Source organism: Schistocerca nitens, chromosome 2, assembly GCF_023898315.1.
Source record: "Schistocerca nitens isolate TAMUIC-IGC-003100 chromosome 2, iqSchNite1.1, whole genome shotgun sequence".
Lineage (NCBI taxonomy): Eukaryota > Metazoa > Arthropoda > Insecta > Orthoptera > Acrididae > Schistocerca > Schistocerca nitens.
This window is the reverse complement of record NC_064615.1, coordinates 20,929,654-20,949,074: the sequence shown is the minus strand read 5'-3', so window position 1 is coordinate 20,949,074 and position 19,421 is coordinate 20,929,654. Positions and strand designations below refer to the sequence as shown.

General features: G+C 38.1%; 1 protein-coding gene across 4 annotated transcripts in view; it reads left to right on the top strand.

Annotated features, from left to right (window-relative positions):
• The window catches only part of LOC126235680 (E3 ubiquitin-protein ligase RBBP6), a 400,367-nt gene that overhangs the window by 307,603 nt on the left and 73,343 nt on the right, over nucleotides 1-19,421 (top strand). For all 4 annotated transcript variants that reach the window (XM_049944411.1, XM_049944412.1, XM_049944413.1 and 1 more), the window contains one exon: nucleotides 977-1,135. In XM_049944411.1, the coding sequence (XP_049800368.1) occupies nucleotides 977-1,135 (159 nt within the window). The remainder of the gene's footprint in view (nucleotides 1-976; nucleotides 1,136-19,421) is intronic.

The following is a 19,421-nucleotide window of genomic DNA, read 5'->3' as shown; positions in this document are numbered from 1 at the left end:
AGAAGGGATGAGAATAGACTGCTGTAGTTGCTTTTTTGTCCCAGTTTTGAGTAGATAAGTGACTTGCTGCACTATTGTGTGTTTATTCACAGTTGTTCAAATGGCTCTGAGCGCTATGGGACTTAACTTCTGAGGTCATCAGTCCCCTAGAACTTAGAACTACTTAAACCTAACTAACCTAAGGACATCACACACATCCATGCCCAAGGCAGGATTCGAACCTGCAACCATAGTGGTCGCGCGGTTCCAGACTGTAGTGCCTAGAACTGCTCGGTCACCCCGGCCGGCTATTCACAGTTGTAATCTGCCATAATCAACAGTGATTGCTGTCGTCAGCACGTTGTTGCCCATGGCACTTAGGTCTGGTGGTGTTGGTCTTTATAAATTTGAGTTTTTTGCTGTACACTTCTGACATGGTAGCACTTAAAAAACCGAGTGACTGCACTAACTCGGAGATCGAACATCATACTCATGAGGCACATACATTCTCATACTCTCTCTCTCTCTCTCTCTCTCTCTCTCTCTCTCTCTCTCTCTCTCTCTCTCTCTCACCCCCCCCCCCCCACCCGTACCTCCCTCCCCCTCTCCCCCACTCTCTTGTAAAGCTGTCTCTAATTCAGTTCACACACACACACACACATATATATAGAGAATTGTGAGGAGGATGGACAAAATTTAGTGGAAACCTATAAGAGAGTTTCAGGTTTATTAACATTATTATGGTCTCATTACTCATTATTTTTGTAGCTGCATTACATATGTACCTATGCCCTTGCCCTTGATGCTATCATGTTAGGTACTGGAGTAGTCTCATAGGAATGATCAAATTATTATGTATTCCTAGGTACCTTATCTCCAATTTTGTACTGTCCATGTAAACGTGTCATAACAACATGATGTGAACTAGGAAAAAATTATTTTATAAGTATTATTGGTCTTGCAGAATTATGACATTGCAAAATAATGTTTATAATAGGTATCAACGCCAGTTCAAAGACGCTCGTACAGATTTCGAGGCAGCTCCATACTTTGAGGGTGACTACCAGTATGGGACAAGTGGCAGCAGGGGCCGTGGTGGTCGATTCGGACAGAGAAAGGACTTCAACAAAGATTATTTTGATCAGAACTACAGCAGGTATCTAGTTATTTCACTGCAGTTTTTTGTTTTGTTCAATTTGTCAGTCTCAGCCTGAAGAAGTATTTATTTGTAACAGTTGAAATAGATGAGAGACTGACAGCCTGCACTGGACTTGATATTATAGTGTTGTAAATTTGTATTTTTCCATTCTTTCAATTACATGTTTTGCTCTCTTTTTCCATATACTGTTCCAGAATATAATGTTCGTTAACATATAATGTATGGCCAACTCTTGAATGAGTTAAGGCATTTTTAACTAAAAGAGTAAATTTTTTCATAGTGTTACTGTGATAAATTATTAATTGTTTGATAAATATAAATGAGAAACACAATCTGCTTTTGTTTGTTTTATGATAAACTGTACAGCAATGAGCTGCAGTGTTTTGTTTTTATATATTTGTGAAGACAGTGCTATGATTAGTTACACAAAACATTTTCTTGAAAGTGAGAAAGATGTTACATGTTCTACTAGTAACAGATTTGTAACATATCGTCCAGTTTTAGTGCTGCTGTGGATAGTTTAATATTTTCATTTAAATTATCATGGAAGCCCACAGTTTGGAACAGGTGCTTTTCTGTCTAATAAATAAAAACTGTCTTTTACATTCAGCTGTTTAAAAAAAAAAAAAAAAAAAAAAACTATACGTTCCATAGATCTTTCTATACAACATTGCTAATATTTCCTCAGAGAGATATGGACCTGATCAGTGAAATCAGCAGCTGTTGAAGTATTTGCCTTCACATACAAAAAGACAAATATGTTGTCTATGCCTGTATCTGTTATTACTCATTAATAGTTTGACAGGCATGCACACTGTAGAGATCAATGTAGCAACAAATAATATTTTTATTGTGTTTTAGAGTTTTAACTTCTTATAACACTTTCTTTGATGTGTATATTCACACAAAGAACTGAGGTTCTAAGAGAGCTGAAACTGAACTCATGGAAGTTCAGGACATACAGGTTATCGGTTATATTCTGTTTTGTATTTCACTATATGAATGTACTACACGTTTTGTAAGTACTATTAACCAATGTCTACTATCATCACATTACAGAAATAGTGCCTATTTATCAGCTAGAAGACAGTTTCTTCTTAAAAATTAGAGATATATGTTTACGATTAATTTATCTATCTTCGCTTCTGCATTCTAAGATATAAATTTATTTGAACAAGCAATGATGTGAGACTGTCTTGTAAAAAGGTAGTATGTAGTATATTTTTGTGTGTGTTATATTTAGATTGATGTTGTCATAGAGGACACATTGAATTAATACCTGCAGTTGTTTTTATCAAGTGCAGGAAATGGTGATTTTGGACTGTTGTATTTTCATTTGCAAATGTTCTTTACTTTGACTTGTAAAAAGCATGTGAATTCATTATGATGCCTGTTGTCAGTAACGCTGTGTGGACTGAACTTCATTCATTGTCGTTCCCGAGGTCATGTTAGTTGCTTGATAATAATTGTGTTCAAAGGGAGTTTTGAGGCAGATGCTACATTGTATTGGGTGTATTATTTGATACCTGATAAAAAATGCAGGACAGCATAAGGAAAAATGATAGCAATAGTATAGTACCATAGTAACTATATATGTAATGTATTTAAATGTGGAGCTGATGTGATATTTGCTATGTATTTATGTATTTTTGTTATTTATCATGTTGATTTAGACAGAACAAAATCCTAATCTAATATTGTATATTAGAGGATTCAAATACATGCACTGATGATTACTTTTCTTAAATCCAGGATTTAAAAAGGTCTGAGAAGCATATAGAAAATAAATCTGTGAATCGAGGAGTTCATTTCAAAATAAATTAATTTATGTTTCCAGTATTCAGAGGATAGCTGAGCTTATGAAAAGGGGGAGCTCTGAAGTAAATAGTGGAAGTATGAGGTTACCATTGTGCTGGAAGAACTAGGAGTTATATTAGGCATGTCTGTTAAAGTCATTTTGGATTTTACCTTTAGGACCAATGTGCAGACTTAACCATCTAAGAGGTAATGGAGTAAGCGTGAGATTGTGATTTTTGTAAACTAAAATTTCTTTATTAATGAGCCCCCCTTGCTGACAAATATAATATACAGAAGAATGGAAAATAAAATTAAGGATGATTAGGTGACGATGAGTTTGTCTTAAGTATAGATAAATGTACCAAAGAGGCCATTCAGATGGTATACTTGATAATGGAAGCTAGTCTTACGAAAAGTCAACATACCTTTGGCTTGCAGCATGCGGTACCTATAAACCCACTTTTGAGTGGCTTTAAACCCACTTTTGAACCTTCCTCATTGCATGCAAATTTTGCATGATGGTGGAATTATCACGGTTCAGCACATTTGTTAGTTCTCATGGATCATTGTGGATAAATGCATTTGAACAGTCTTCATCAGACCCTGAAGGTCTTCCTGAAAGTGGAGTCACTAATGCCAAAACGATGTGCCTTACAATGAGAAAACCGTTTTCTTGCTGTGCCCTGTCCAATGCTGATATCTGAATAAACAGTGCAAATGCTTCTGGCCGCCTCCATTGCTGTCACCCCTCTGTTGAACTCAAACAGAAGAATATGTCACAAATGTTGCAATTTCTCCAGTCGGCACTTCATTTTTTAGCATCCACAGCTCCACTCACTATCTCCAAATGACAAAATGTTAATGTGTAAACTTATATAGCCACAGTGAACTACAAATAAAAAATGTCACTCATAAATAAACCCATAGCAGTTGGAATAGCAACATGCAAAACAAAAACACTATGAACTTAGGCACCAACCTAATATATTTCTATAAGGAGATTTTTAATGAGTTAAACAGATCGCTTATTTCAGACACAGTTCAAAGCCAGATAACACCATTTGCCTGATTACAGAGAGCATAGTTGATTAAGTTATTTTTGACAAATGATAGAGAAAATTAAAAATTTTAGTCTTGCCTATCATGCTTTGTTGAACATTGGAATACAGAGATATTTTCTGACATTGACTTTGTTTGTAAAAAAAATGCCACAGTTTAAAGCAATGCTCCTCAGCTAAAAATTGTTACTTAAAATATTTAAAAATTAGAAAATGGTGACAGAAGTTTGGTCTTAAGTGTAAATTGATAATTGTGTGTGGATTTTTATACATGTCATCGGGCTTATATGGAGAAGTATCTCAGAACTTGAGGAAGAGTCTTTAGTATATATTTGCTCCAGTTACATTGTAACAGATACAGGAGACTTTAATCACTTTAAAAAAGGTTTGGTGTCATTGCAGCTCAGTAACAGTTGGACAATACAAAATTAACAGGGAATCTGCTTGGTGTGTTACTTGCACCAGGTAGCTGAGAAACACATCAGTCACACAAATATATAGAATATGTTTGTGACTTGTTCTCTTTGATAGTATTAATTTTATGTATATTTTATTTCATTTGTTATAGCGTATAGGATCAATGATAACACAGTGGAACCCCTATGTTACATTTTCGTGTGGTCCAAACTTAAACTCAGATTTGAAGAAAATGGTAAAGCCCCCAAAAATATGAGCAAAAACACATGTAATTGGCATATATGATCAAAGATCACACTCTTCTCCAATACTTTGTATAAAATCTGTCTAAGTGAAGGAAATTAAATGTACAATACAATGTTTTTTAATTTCTTGTTATCTTTAAAAAAATCATAGATATGTAACAGCAAGTAAAAACTCATCAAAAAATTGAAATTGTATTTGGGTATCTATTTTCTATCGCACTATGACTACAAATTATACGTTCAAAACCCATATTTTTGAGAGATCATATTAAACCGAAAACGTCACAGCAGCTAAGTGGTTAAGCCATAAGCATGAATGTGGACATCTGCTTAGTGACATCTTCATCACCATTGCTGTTATTGTTTAATGCTTTTCATATGAGCAGGACTTCATATGCTCACCTCCATTAAAATGTTATTTTAGACTTAATGAGAGAAACAGAATGTGAAAAATGAGTTTACTTCCCCAATTGATGTTACAAGTTTATTAGAAATCGGCTCAGTGAATTTTTGTAGACTGTGTAAAATGTAAATTTGAAAGAAATCTCAGGTGTTACAGTTTTGCTTTAGGCTCTCTATCACTGCTGCCAGTCTTTACAATCTACAGTGTGTGTTGTATACAGTGCAAAGTGTATAGAATAGTGTATGCAGTTGTTGCAACTGTATCATGTCAGATTTGAACACAGAAGTGTTTAAACTGTGCTGTTGCAAAACCCTTGTTCCATTTACGTGTGACATCTCTGTCATAACACTTCATTTGCACATAAAGTATATCTTCAGCACATCACAAAGTGCTTTCACCCTTACTTGCACTCTGATCATTGAAGGGCCGCATCCCCTTGCCACACATCCAGTAGGTGCACTCATTTTACATATGTTAGTGTGGTGTGGTGGCTGTGCTGGCTATTGGGTGACTTAACGAGCTGCCAGCCAGTAAGAGTTCACTAGTCGGAAGTGGACGACGTTGCCTCGATTATGGCCAAAAATATTCTTCGAGACTCATTGTTTGAATTTAAAAGGTTGATGATTAATATTGTTGCTGAATATAGTACATCAGAAATACACGCAGAAAGATGAGACTCGATGGTGATTAGGCCCGGAACATTTTGCGTCGCCTGTCTTATTTTTCCATTACCGCTGCAAGCTAGCAGTAGTTTTATCACAACTGTGCAGTGAAGCTAAATGTTTGAAGTTGTGTTGCTAACACTGATCATGGAATACATCACCATTTTCTCTCTCACGTCTCCCTCTCCACAACAGTCTGAAATATTCCATTAATTCTGCCACCCCATTGGTGCAAACCTTCTGTTTTTTGTGCCACTTATAACTTGTTCAGTCACATCAGCCTTCAATAGGAAGAAGACAGGACAAAGTCATGTGACACATCGAGTAAGAACTTAGCATCAAGGTAAACCTTACTAGCAAGAAATGTAAAATTGGGGAATTTTTTGCGTTTGATCTTATGGGTTTTTCACAGGGGCTACAAATTTATGGTATAGAATTGCAAAAATGTAAAATAGAGGCCCCACTATATAACTTTTGCCACCCTCACAAGGAATATTATATATCGCCGGCACAAGAAGGCCAAGATTGTCATTAATGGGTCATAAAATTTCTTTAATATTCCTGGATAGCTGAAAGACTGATCTGATTCCTTGCCTATGTAGGATTCTAACTGTATTATTAGTTGTTGTGCAGCAAAGTGTGTTGTCCTCCTCACTTGGTTGAATGAAGTCATGTCTTGGTTTTCTCAGCAGCATTGACCCAATATCATGGACACAATACCTGTTCCTTCTTAACACATTCGTCTATTGGTTAATCTCGGAGCTGTGGGGGTCCTGACTGTGTGTTATGATTTTTGTTCAACCGACATAACTAACAAAGACAACTGCTCGCCCTTCTCTGCCTCCGCTGTTAATCTTGTGTGTGGATGTTTACCATTCATTTGGTTGATGAACTGTTGCAGCATGCCACTGTCATGTGGCCAGATCAAAAATGTATCAACGTATCTGAAGAAGCAGGATTGAAAAAAAGTTATGGCTGGTGACAGTGATGAACCCATGGCTTTTGTATCAGTCATTTTGTAATAATTTCCACCGTACAAAACATAAGTGATCATCAAGGTGTGGCAAAATGTTCTAAAATTTCAGGAAGGAAACGAGTGGCCAATAATTCTACTGTCTTCTACGTGTACCTTCATAGAGAGGAAAACCATCTTGATTCTGGCCATGACTACACTTGGGCGTAGCCTCATCTACTTTATGTTGCCAATAAACATTTGTGAGCTGTAAATATGATATTCACAATGGATGACTGTGGGTGCCAAAAAAATTTAATCAAGTTTTTCACCAGCATTTATGTAGGAGAGCTTACAGAACTAACAATCAGTCTCAGTGGTATGCCATCTTTCTGTGTACTCGGCAGACCATGTTGCCTAGTGGCTCTTGGCCTTAAATTCCAAAAGAGTTCATTAGAGAGGTAAGAGCTCTTAAGGAGATCCTATGTCTTCGTGCTAAGCACCTATGTGAAATCTATTCTGGTAGTCCGGTATGTGCTGTCTTCTAATAACGCATCATTTCATTTTGATAATCTGTTGCATTGAGGATAAACATAGCATTGTCCATGTTGACAACGAAATCATCATTCTTCTCCAAAGATTTCAGTTCTTGTTTTTCCACTTTACTAATATTGGACTTAGGTGGCTTGGTCGTCACTAAAATCTGCCTAATAGCAAGCCTTACCTCATCCACTGCTTCTTGAGGAAGATGCTGCTCTGGAGCAGAACAAGCAGTACACCATTGTTTAATTTTATTGAATTGAAGTGCTTAACCAAATACATGTCTCATGATAATTCAGTACATCTTGCACACCTTTCTGTAAGGTGCTCCACATAGGAGAGTGAAGGTTAGTAAAATTTATACAGGTTTCAGAGTAACACATGTACATGAACTGGTGAACATTAATAGCTATAGTTGTTTCTCCTGGAAACAATTTAAGGATTAGGTTATTCTGCCTATGTTCATTGTCTGAAACAGCCCTGACACAGTGTGCAAGTGTGTTTGCAATGGTGCTCTTTTAAAGAGGATGGAAGCCATTATCAGTAGTGGGGGGGGGGCTAGTTTCCTGTATGCAGAATTAACGAGACACACCTGTCCACTTTTCATTCAGGAAGAGCAACATAGCATCATTTCTCCAGAAGAGGGAAGTAGAACTGACTTACTGATGAAAACAAGTTGACGGAGAGGGATTGCTTTGCTATAATTCCATATTTTAAAAAAAGCAATGCATTGCGTATGTAAAGTGGGATCCATGGGTGCCTCTAGTTAGATGATGATAAATAAGTTTCAACATGTGTGAAGTAGGAAACAGTTAAAGTAAGTTGAAACAATTTATAAAAGTCACTGCAAAGAACATTTTGGGCATTGGCCATATTGAAATGTCTTAATGGCAAAAGTTGGAGGGGGTTTAGAAAGACTGCCTGCTACAGTTTAACAGAAGCTGTTTTAGGTCTCAACCATATAATTACTGTAGTCACCTGAATACAACTCAGTTATGCTTTCACTGATTGAGTATTTATATGCACTACATTCAAAAACAAAAAGTCCACTAGGGATTTAGGTAAAGCAACATCTGATGGACATAAATGTAGGCTTTAGGGTTGAAGTACGGCCATACTGGTTATTGGAAAGTCCAAAGATGATTTTTAATTTGACAGAGTCATAAGTTGATAGGAAACCATGTCACTGGTTGTAAGCCACAATAATTTTTGAAATGTGAAGCCAACACCAAGACCATAAACATTAGCTACAAACTATTAACACATGGCTTCTTGTTCTGGCATGAAGAGCTGCTTGCATGTGGTGCTTTGAAAGCACAATTTATATTAAAACATATTTTAACTGATTACATTTTATGCTCTGCAAAAGGTTTGTGTAAGTCTTTGGCCTCCATTTTTGGTAATGTGGGACTAGTGTAGTATGCATTTCAAACTTGGTGCACTTCAGTGTGAAAACTCCTCCATAAAATATTAGGTAGAAGGTTTGTAACAATATTATGAGAAGGAAAGAGATGCTAAGTCACAGTCAGGTGCAACAAAAAGACTGTCACAATTATAGCTTTCGATATTGTTACATTCCATCCTAGCTAGGAGGTGTTAATTTTCACAGAGTGACTGGTTAATCATATGTGTTGCATGAGCAGCTAGCCACATATCTCTGCATGTTTTGGTATTGTAGAATAGTTTATGTGAGACAATAATTTAGTGTGTGTGTGTTGGGGGGGGGGCACGGCACGCGTCTTTACGTGTCAGTGTGTGCACAGGGGTTTTAAAGTATCAGAGTGACATGCTCTTTCTCGTATTTGTATTAGTGGTCAGCAGTCTCACACATATGACAAACATGATCATTTACTTTCTTATTTTACGGCCTGTTAGTGCCATTGTGCCATAGTGAATGCAAAGGTTTTTCAAGTTTTAGACTCACTAATCCAAAAACCGTTTGTTATGGGTGCTGATAACCTTAATTGTGATGCTTCTGAACCCAGTTAACACGAAAATAATGTGTAAAATAAAGGCACTCACTCAACTATAGCGGATCAATGAGTGAAGCATAGTCACATCTAACAGAGAATGGCTTTCGAGCTTTCGAGCACCAGCTCTTTTCCTAACAAAAGTATGCAAACAGGTTGACTTTATGTTCCATCACTTGTCAGGAGTGCATCTGGGATATTATTAACTTTGGGACCGATATTTTGACAATAAAGGGAAATGGATAGGTTAAAGTTAGATAGTGGGAATTAGTGAAGTTAGGTGGCAGGAGCAACAAGACGTCTGGTCAGGTGAATACAGAGTTATAAATACAAAATCAAATAGGGGTAATGCAGGAATAGGTTTAATAATGCATAAAAAATAGGAGTGTGGGTAAGCTACTAGGAACAGCATAGTGAACGCATTATTGTGGCCAAGACAGACACGAAGCCCACGCATACTACAGTAGCACAAGTTTATATGCCAACTAGCTCTGCAGGTGACAAAGAGATTGATGAAATGTATGATGCGATAAAAGAAACTATTCAGATAGTGAAAGGAGATGAAAATTTAATAGTCATGGGTGACTGGAATTCAGTAGTAGGAAAATGAAGAAAACAAAATGTAGTAGGTCAATATGGAATGGGGGTAAGGAATGAAAAGAAGGAAGCCACCTGGTAGAATTTTGCACAGAGCATAACTTAATCATAGCTAACACTTGGTTCAAGAATCATGAAAGAAGGTTGTATACATGGAAGAGGCCTGGAGATACTGGAGGTTTCAGATAGATTATATAATGGTAAGACAGAGATTTAGGAACCAGGTTTTAAATTGTAAGACACTTCCGGGGGCAGATGTACACACTGACCACAATCTATTGGTTATGAATAGTAGATTAAAACTGAAGAAACTGCAAAAAGGTGGGGAATTTAAGGAGATGGGACCTGGATAAACTGACAGAACCAGAGGTTGTAGAGAGTTTCAGCGAGAGAATTAGGGAAGGATTGAAAGGAATGGGGGAAAGAGATACAGTAGAAGAAGAATGGATAGCTTTGAGAGATGGAAGAATAAAGGCAGCAGAGGATCAAGTAGATATAAAGACAAGGATTAGTAGAAATCCTTGGGTAACAGAAGGAATATTGAATTTAATGGATGAAAGGAGAAAATATAAAAATGCAGTAAGGAATACAAATGTCTCAAAAATGAGATTGACAGGAAGTGCAAAATGGCTAAGCACGGATGGCTAGAGGACAAATGTAAGGATGTAGAGGCATATATGACTAGGGGTAAGAAAGATACTGCCTACAGGAAGATTAAAGAGACCTTTGGAGAAAAGAGAACAACTTGTATGAATATCAAGAGCTCAGATGGAAACCCAGTTGTAAGCAAAGAAGAGAAAGCAGAAAGGTGGAAGGAATATAAGAGGGTCTATTCAAGGGCTATGCACTTGAGGACAATATTATGGAAATGGAAGAGCATGTAGATGAAGATGAAATGGGAGATACGATACTGCGTGAAGAGTTTAACAGAGCACTGAAGGATCTAAGGTGAAACAAGGGCCTGGGAGTAGACAACATTCCATTAGAACTACTGATAGCCTTGGGAGAGCCAGCCCTGACAAAACCCTTCCATCTGGGGGGGGGGGGGGGAAATAGGTGTTGACAGATGTGAAAATTACCGAACTATCAGTTTAATAAGTCACGGCTGCATAATACTAACACAAATTCCATACAGATGAATGGAAAAACTGGTAGAAGCCAAACTCGGGGAAGATCAGTTTAGATTCCATAGAGATGTTGGAACAAGTGAGGCAATACTGACCCTACGACTTACCTTAGAAGGTAGATTAAGGAAAGGCAAACCTACTTTTCTAGCATTTGTAAACTTAGAGAAAGCTTTTGACAATGTTGACTGGAATACTATCTTTCAAATTCTGAAGGTGGCAGGGGTAAAATACAGGGAGCGAAAGGCTATTTACAATTTGTGCAGAAACCAGAAGGCAGTTATAAGAGTCGAGGGACATGAAAGGGAAGCAGTGGTTGGGAAGGGAGTGAGACAGGGTTGTAGCCTCTCCCCGATGTCATTCAATTTGTATAGTGAGCAAGCAGTAAAGGAAACAAAAGAAAAATTTGGAGTTGGAATTAAAATCCATGGAGAATAAATAAAAACTTTGAGGTTCGCCAATGACATTGTAATTCTGTCAGAGACAGCAAAGGACCTGGCAGAGCAGCTGAAAGGAATGGATAGTGTCTTGAAAGGAGGATATAAGATGAACATCAACAAAAGGATAATGGATAGTCAATTTAAATCGGGTGATGCTGCAGGAACAGATTAGGAAAAGAGACACTTAAAGTAATAGATGAGTTTTGCTATTTAGGGAGCAAAATAACTGATGATGGTCGAAGTAGAGAGGATATAAAATGTAGAAGAAGAGAAATTTGTTACAATTCAATATAGATTTAAATGTAAGGAAGTCCTTTCTGAAAGTATTTGTGTGGAGTGTAGCCATGTATAGAAGTGAAATGTGGACGATAAATAGTTTAGACAAGAAGAGAATAGAAGCTTTTGAAATGTGGTGCTACAGAAGAATGCTGAAGATTAGGCAGGTAGACCACATAACTAATGAGGAGGTATTAAATAGAATTGGGGAGAAGAGAAATTTTTGGCACAACTTGATTAGAAGAAAGGATTGGTTGGTAGGGCATTTTCTGAGGCATTAGGGGATCACCAATTTAGTATTGGAAGGCAGTATGGAGGGTAAAAATTGTAGAGGGAGACCAAGAGATGAGTATACTAAGCAGATTCAGAAGGATGTAGGTTGCAGCAGGTACTAGGAGATGAAGCAGCTTACACAGGATAGAATACCATGGAGAGCTGCATCAAACCAGTCTCCGAACTGAAGACTACAAGAACATCATCATCTTGATAACAGTCTTTCAGCCGTTCTCAAGGCAAGTTGCTCGCAAGGGTTTTAAATCACTTTACACTGTGGAGTAAACACATGTCAAATATAGCTCTCTTGCTAATAAGAACATTAGTCATATATGAAACTTTGTCTCCAAGAGTAAAATAAAGCAAGTGCAGAGTTAGCAAATCCACCGTGCTTACTAAGTTTTTGATTGATTATTATAGATGGCTTATTAATAAGCGGACTCCATAATTTGTCGAGCTGGTAACCCTTATCTTGGGTGAGCATGTTGTCTACTAATTCTATTTCTGTAGCTCCATTGACCACTGAATTCCAGTAGAATGAGGCTGCGGCCTGTTTTGTTTGTCCTATGTTCCGTTTACCACATTCCATGGGTTACGGAATCATTTTAAGATACTGGCCACAGCTTCTTACTAATAAAGGAAACTGTGGAAATACAGTTAGTAGACAACCTGGTCAACCGAGATGAGGATTTCCAGCTCAACAAATAATGGAAATCCCTCACTTCATGTCAGCACTCTTTAATGAAATACTGTTCTACGTCTTCACAGCCTGGCATTCGAAAATACGCCATTCGTAATAAATGCTTCATAAACACCGTGGGTTCGTTGACTCAGCAGTAACTTTCTTTTACACTTAAATGTCTAAAGTTTTATCTGCGACTGACTCTTTTGTTACCATCAGTGATATCATTGATGCATGAGCATTTACTCAGCATTGTAAAGTGCTTTAAAAAGTCTTGCAAGCAGCTCACTGGACAAAATCAACAAATGTAAATGTAATTTTCGGAGTATCCCAAGGAAGTGTGAAAATGCAGTTGCTGTTTGCATTGCATACAAATTATATAGTAGAAAGCATTGGAAGTTATTTAAGACTGTTTGGAGATGATGTGGGTGGCTGCAAGAAAATAGCAATGCCAGAAGACAGTATCAATGTGAAGAGTGACCTGCAAAGGACTGATGAATAGTGCAAGCTCTAGCAGTTGACCCTGAACGTAAGTAAATGTAACATGTTGTGGATACATAGGGGGGGGAAAAATCCACCAATGCACATCTACATTATTTATGACAAACTGCTGGAAACAGTATCTACTGTAAAATATCTAGGAGTAACTATCCAGAGCATCCTTATGTGGAGTGACCACACAAAGCAAATATGATAGGGAAAACAGGCACCAGACTGAGATTCATAGGAAGAATTTTAAGGAATTGTAACTCATTCATGAAGAAAGTGACATACAAAGTGCTTGTTGACCAATTCTTGAGTATTATTCCAGTGGCAGATATTGCAAGGGAGGTATTGTGCATCATGAAGAGGTTTAGTATTGAAATTTTGAGAGAGCCACTTCTAGAAAGAGTTGGACATTATGTTACTTCATCTGGTGTACACCTCGGGAAATGACCACAATGAGAAAATGTGAGCGATTAGAGCTAATACAGAGGCTTACCGACAATTATTCTTCCCACATGCCATTCATGAATTCAACAGGAGAGGGGTATCGGTTAATGGTACTAGAATTACCCTCTGCCACACACCATTAGGTGACTTCCGGAGTGAGATGTAGATGTTGAGAATGGTGAAAAGTTGTCACTGATATATTGATACCATAGTTAATAACATCCCAGATGCACTCCCGAAAAATTATGGAATATTCAATCTGCAGGGATAAGTCCAGCCTCCTTTTCATGGGACCTCTTCTTGTGCACTGGATAACATTGATATACATAATAAAATTTGTAGCATATTATTAACATGGGCCCACTTTTGTCATCAGTATCATGGAAATATGTTCTGCTGGTTTGTACAATGAAGAATTGAAAAACAATAGGCTTTAGAAAGTTATATTCTTATGTAACTTGCATGACAATACTGCCCTACCTATCACATCCTGCTGATGTCATTGGCTAACGACAGCAGGATAACAGTATATTTTAGGAAATGTGTACAATAGTAAAAGCCCTTAATTTTACTCCTAACAAAGAGATAAATCTTTTACCTTTGAGAGAAATTACACAATGGACTTGATTTGAACATGAAAGTTCTGTTATGTGAGAATGTTGCCTTGAAAGACATCCTAGACATTCTAGATGTTTCATTGTTATTGGATTATACTATCACCATGTTCTTATGAGAACAACACTGTTCTAGTTTGTAGGCTGAGGCTTCTTTTCTGATCTCACCATCTTCCAGAATTTATCCTTCCACACTTTGGAGTACTTATTTGTATATGGCTTTAATGCAACACTGTCTTTACAGAATAACTGAAAAGGAATCCTTCATTCATGTTAGAGCTGTAGTCATGAAGACAATGTGTTTGGATTGAAACAAATTGCCATAAATGTTATCTTAAACGAGTTGAACGTATCTTATTTTTTTATTTCGTAAGCTACCTTGTTGTGTGTGGCAGAGGTCACATTATGTACTGCTATAAGACATCGTGTCCAACCACCCTGCTCCACCCACCCGCCATACAAGCAAGCATTCTCCTCTTCTTGCTCATTTCATGAATAATTCACAGGAAAAATAATTGTGTGTAAACTTCTACCTCAGATTAAATTTCTCTGATTTCTATATGGCAATTTGAACCCATTATGAATGCCTCATTACATATTTTCTATTTCCTCTAAATTCTACTTGGTTACAGTCCTGGATTGGCAGGCAACACACAAGAAAACATTGAACAGAGATTATTTATATATTTGTAATCTGTTTTAAATCCTGTGTCTCTAGTTAGTGAGTTATTTAATTGTAGATTCAAAAAATGTTGTCCAAAGATTGCTTTGATGTAAAGTTACACTAAATGAACACAGCATTAGAAAATGTTCAAATTAACAGGTCTTTAAGAAAACAACAGATCTTGCAAAGTAAGAGATAGTAAATGCCAGAATGAGTCTCTGTTTCCACAGTAGGCTGTGTACTGTTTTGAAACATTAATTCAACAAAATTGCATGCTAGAATGGGATTTGAACCCAGAACCTTACCTTTTGCTTGCAATTATCTTTCCACCTAAGCTATGCAGGCATGACTCATCCACCAACACAGTAGTTAACTTGTAGTGGAATTAGTGATTTACAATGAAAAATCATACTTAACACTCCTTTTCTAACAGTAAAACATAGAAGTTTGTACAGTGAAATGTTGCTATCTTATTGAGTTACTACATTTAATATGCTCTGCCTGACAAAAAAGTGAAGCACCTAGAAGACGTGGTCATATGTCAGTATAACTTCATACTCATACACAACCATTGGTGTATATGTAAATGATTAAAAGTTGCAATTCCTGTGACCAGTAAAAAGGGCACTAGTGTGTGTTAGTGTCATTCGTGTTTAGTGTTGTTTTTTTACCAAATCTGGTAAGGTATATAAGGGGTGCAAACAGCGTCAGATGTGGACTGCATGGAAACGTGAGAGCAGGCATACCCATCATCAAGGTTGCAGTTGACGACGTCAAACCACCAGAAGGATGTACTGCCATATTGTGCACCAGACACTCCATATCTACACCTGGCATCCAAGAACAAGTAATGGACTCTCTGCAGCATTCTGCATCATCTCGCACAACTACTTGGAGACTAGCAACAGCCTCAGTAGAGAATTAACGTCCCGTATGTAGGCTGATGTTAACACCGTGACAGGAACAACTGTGTTTAAAGTGATGCCATGATATATGGACTACTGATGAAGGGCATTGCATTCTGTTCAGGAATGAATCACGGTTGTGCAGTTCCCTGAATGGCAGCCGTCAATGAATATGGCTGTGACCTAGGGACAGATCCTATTCCTCCTTTTTTTGGGTGAGGGACAGCAGTGTTGTTGCTGGTGCCATGTTGTGGGAAGCCCTCAGGCTTGACTTCATGCCACAGCGGATAGTGACTGAGGGAATTTTGATGGCACAACAGTACATCCCTTCCCCATGAACCATGGACCTTGCCGTTGGTGGGGAGGCTTGCGTGCCTTAACGATACAGATAGCCGTATTGTAGGTGCAACCACAATGGAGGGGTATCTGTTGAGAGGCCAGAAAAACGTGTGGTTCCTGAAGAGGGGCAGCATCCTTTTCAGTAGTTGCAGGGGCAACAGTCTGGATGATTGATTGATCTGGCCTTGTAACACTAACCAAAATGGCCTTGCTGTTCTGGTACTGCGAACGGCTGAAAGCAAGAGGAAACTACAGCCGTAATTTTTCCCGAGGGCATGCAGCTTTACTGTATGATTAAATGATGATTGCGTCCTCTTGGGTAAAATATTCCGGAGGTAAAATAGTCCCCCATTCGGATCTCCGGGCAGAGACTACTCAAGAGGACGTCGTTATCAGGAGAAAGAAAACTGGCATTCTACAGATCGGAGCATGCAATGTCAGATCCCTTAATCGGGCAGGTAGGTTAGAAAATGTAAAAAGGGAAACGGATAGGTTAAAGTTAGATATAGTGGGAATTAGTGAAGTTAGGTGGCAGGAGGAACAAGACTTTTGGTCAGGTGAATACAGGGTTATAAATACAAAATCAAATAGGGGTAATGCAGGAGTAGGTATAATTTTGTTGTTGTTGTGGTCTTCAGTCCTGAGACTGGTTTGATGCAGCTCTCCATGCTACTCTATCCTGTGCAAGCTTCTTCATCTCCCAGTACCTACTGCAACCTACATCCTTCTGAATGTGCTTAGTGTATTCATCTCTTGGTCTCCCCCTACGATTTTTACCCTCCACACTGCCCTCCAATACTAAATTGGTGATCCCTTGATGCCTCAGAACATGTCCTACCAACCGATCCCTTCTTCTGGTCAAGTTGTGCCACAAACTCCTCTTCTCCCCAATCCTATTCAATACCTCCTCATTAGTTATGTGATCTACCCATCTAATCTACAGCATCAGTAGGTTTAATAATGAATAAAAAATAGGAGTGCGGGTAAGCTACTACAACAGCATATTGAACGCATTATTGTGGCCAAGATAGACACGAAGCCCACGCCTGCTACAGTAGTACAAGTTTATATGCCAACAAGCTCTGCAGATGATGAAGAAATTGATGAAATGTGTGATGAGATAAAAGAAATTATTCAGGTAGTGAAGGGAGACGAAAATGTAATAGTCATGGGTGACTGGAATTCGACTGTAGGAAAAGGAAGAGAAGGAAATGTAGTAGGTGAATATGGATTGGGGCTAAGAAATGCAAGAGGAAGCCGCCTGGTAGAATTTTGCACAGAGCATAACTTAATCATAGCTAACACTTGATTCAAGAATTATGAAAGAAGGTTGTATACATGGAAGAACCCTGGAGATACTAGAAGGTTTCAGATAGATTATATAATGGTAAGACAGAGATTTAGGAACCAGGTTTTAAATTGTAAGACACTTCCGGGGGCAGATGTACACACTGACCACAATCTATTGGTTATGAACAGTAGATTCAAACTGAAGAAACTGCGAAAAAGTGGGAATTTGAGGAGATGGGAGCTGGATAAATTGAAAGAACCAGAGGTTGTACAGAGTTTCAGGGAGAGCATAAGGGAACAATTGACAGGAATGGGGGAAAGAAATACAGTAGAAGAAGAATGGGTAGCTTTGAGGAATGAAATACTGAAGGCAGCAGAGGATCAAGTAGGTAAAAAGATGAGGGCTGGTAGAAATCCTTGGGTAACAGAAGAGATACTGAATTTAATTGATGAAAGGAGAAAGTACAAAAATGCAGTAAGTGAAGCAGGCAAAAAGGAATACAAACGTCTCAAAAATGAGATCGACAGGAAGTGCAAAATGGCTAAGCAGGGGTGGCTAGAAGACAAATATAAGGATGTTGAGGCTTATCTCACGAGGGGTGAGATAGATACTGCCTACAGGACAATTAAAGAGACCTTTGGAGAAAAGAGAACCGCATGCATGAATATCAAGAGCTCAGATGGAAACCCAGTTCTAAGCAAAGAAGGGAAAGCAGAAAGGTGGAAGGAGTATATAGAGGTTCTATACAAGGGTGATGTTCTTAAGGACAATAGTATAGAAATGGAAGAGAATGTAGATGAAGATGAAATGGGAGATACGATACTGCGTGAAGAGTTTGACAGAGCACTGAAGGATCCAAGGTGAAACAAGGCCCTGGGAGTAGAAAACATTCCATTAGAACTGCTGATAGCCTTGGGAGAGCCAGCCCTGACAAAACTCTTCCAAAAAAAAAAAAAAAAAAAAAAAAAAAAAAAAAAAAAAAAAAAAAAAAAAAAAAAAAAAACAGGTGTTAACAGATGTGAAAATTACTGAACTATCAGTTTAATAAGTCACTTCTGCAAAATACTAACCCAAATTCCTTACAGACGAATGGAAAAACTGGTAGAAGCCAAACTCGGGGAAGATCAGTTTGGATTCCATAGAGATGTTGGAACAAGTGAGGCAATACTGACCCTACGACTTATCTTACAAGCTAGGTTAAGAAAAGCCAAACCTAGGTTTATAGCATTTGTAGACTTAGAGAAAGCGTTTGACAATGTTGACTGGAATACTCTCTTTCAAATTCTGAAGGTGGCAGGGGTAAAATACAGGGAGCGAAAGGCTATTTACAATTTGTGCAGAAACCAGATGGCAGTTACAAGGGTTGAGGGACATGAAAGGGAAGCAGTGGTTGGGAAGGGAGTGAGACAGGGTTGTAGCCTCTCCCCGATGTTATTCAATCTGTATATTGAGCAAGCAGTGAAGGAAACAAAAGAAAAATTCAGGGTAGGTATTAAAATCCATGGAGAAGGAATAAAAACTTCGAGGTTCGCCGATGACATTGTAATTCTGTCAGAGACAGCAAGGGACTTGGAAGAGCAGTTGAACCAAATGGACAGTGTCTTGAAAGGAGGATATAAGATGAACATCAACAAAAGCAAAATGAGGATAATGGAATGTAGTCGAATTAAGTCGGGTGATGCTGAGGGAATTAGATTAGGAAATGAGACACTTAAAGTAGTAAAGGAGTTTTGCTATTTGGGGAGCAAAATAACTGATGATGGTCGATGTAGAGAGGATATAAAATGTAGACTGTCAATGGCAAGGAAATCGTTTCTGAAGAAGAGAAATTTGTTAGCATCGAGTATAGATTTAAGTGTCAGGAAGTCGTTTCTGAAAGTATTTGTATGGAGTGTAGCCATGTATGGAAGTGAAACATGCACGATAAATAGTCTAGACAAGAAGAGAATAGAAGCTTTCGAAATGTGGTGCTACAGAAGAATTCTGAAGATTAGATGGGTAGATCACATAACTAATGAGGAGGTATTGAATAGAATTGGGGAGAAGAGAAGCTTGTGGCACAACTTGACTAGAAGAAAGGATCGGTTGGTAGGACATGTTC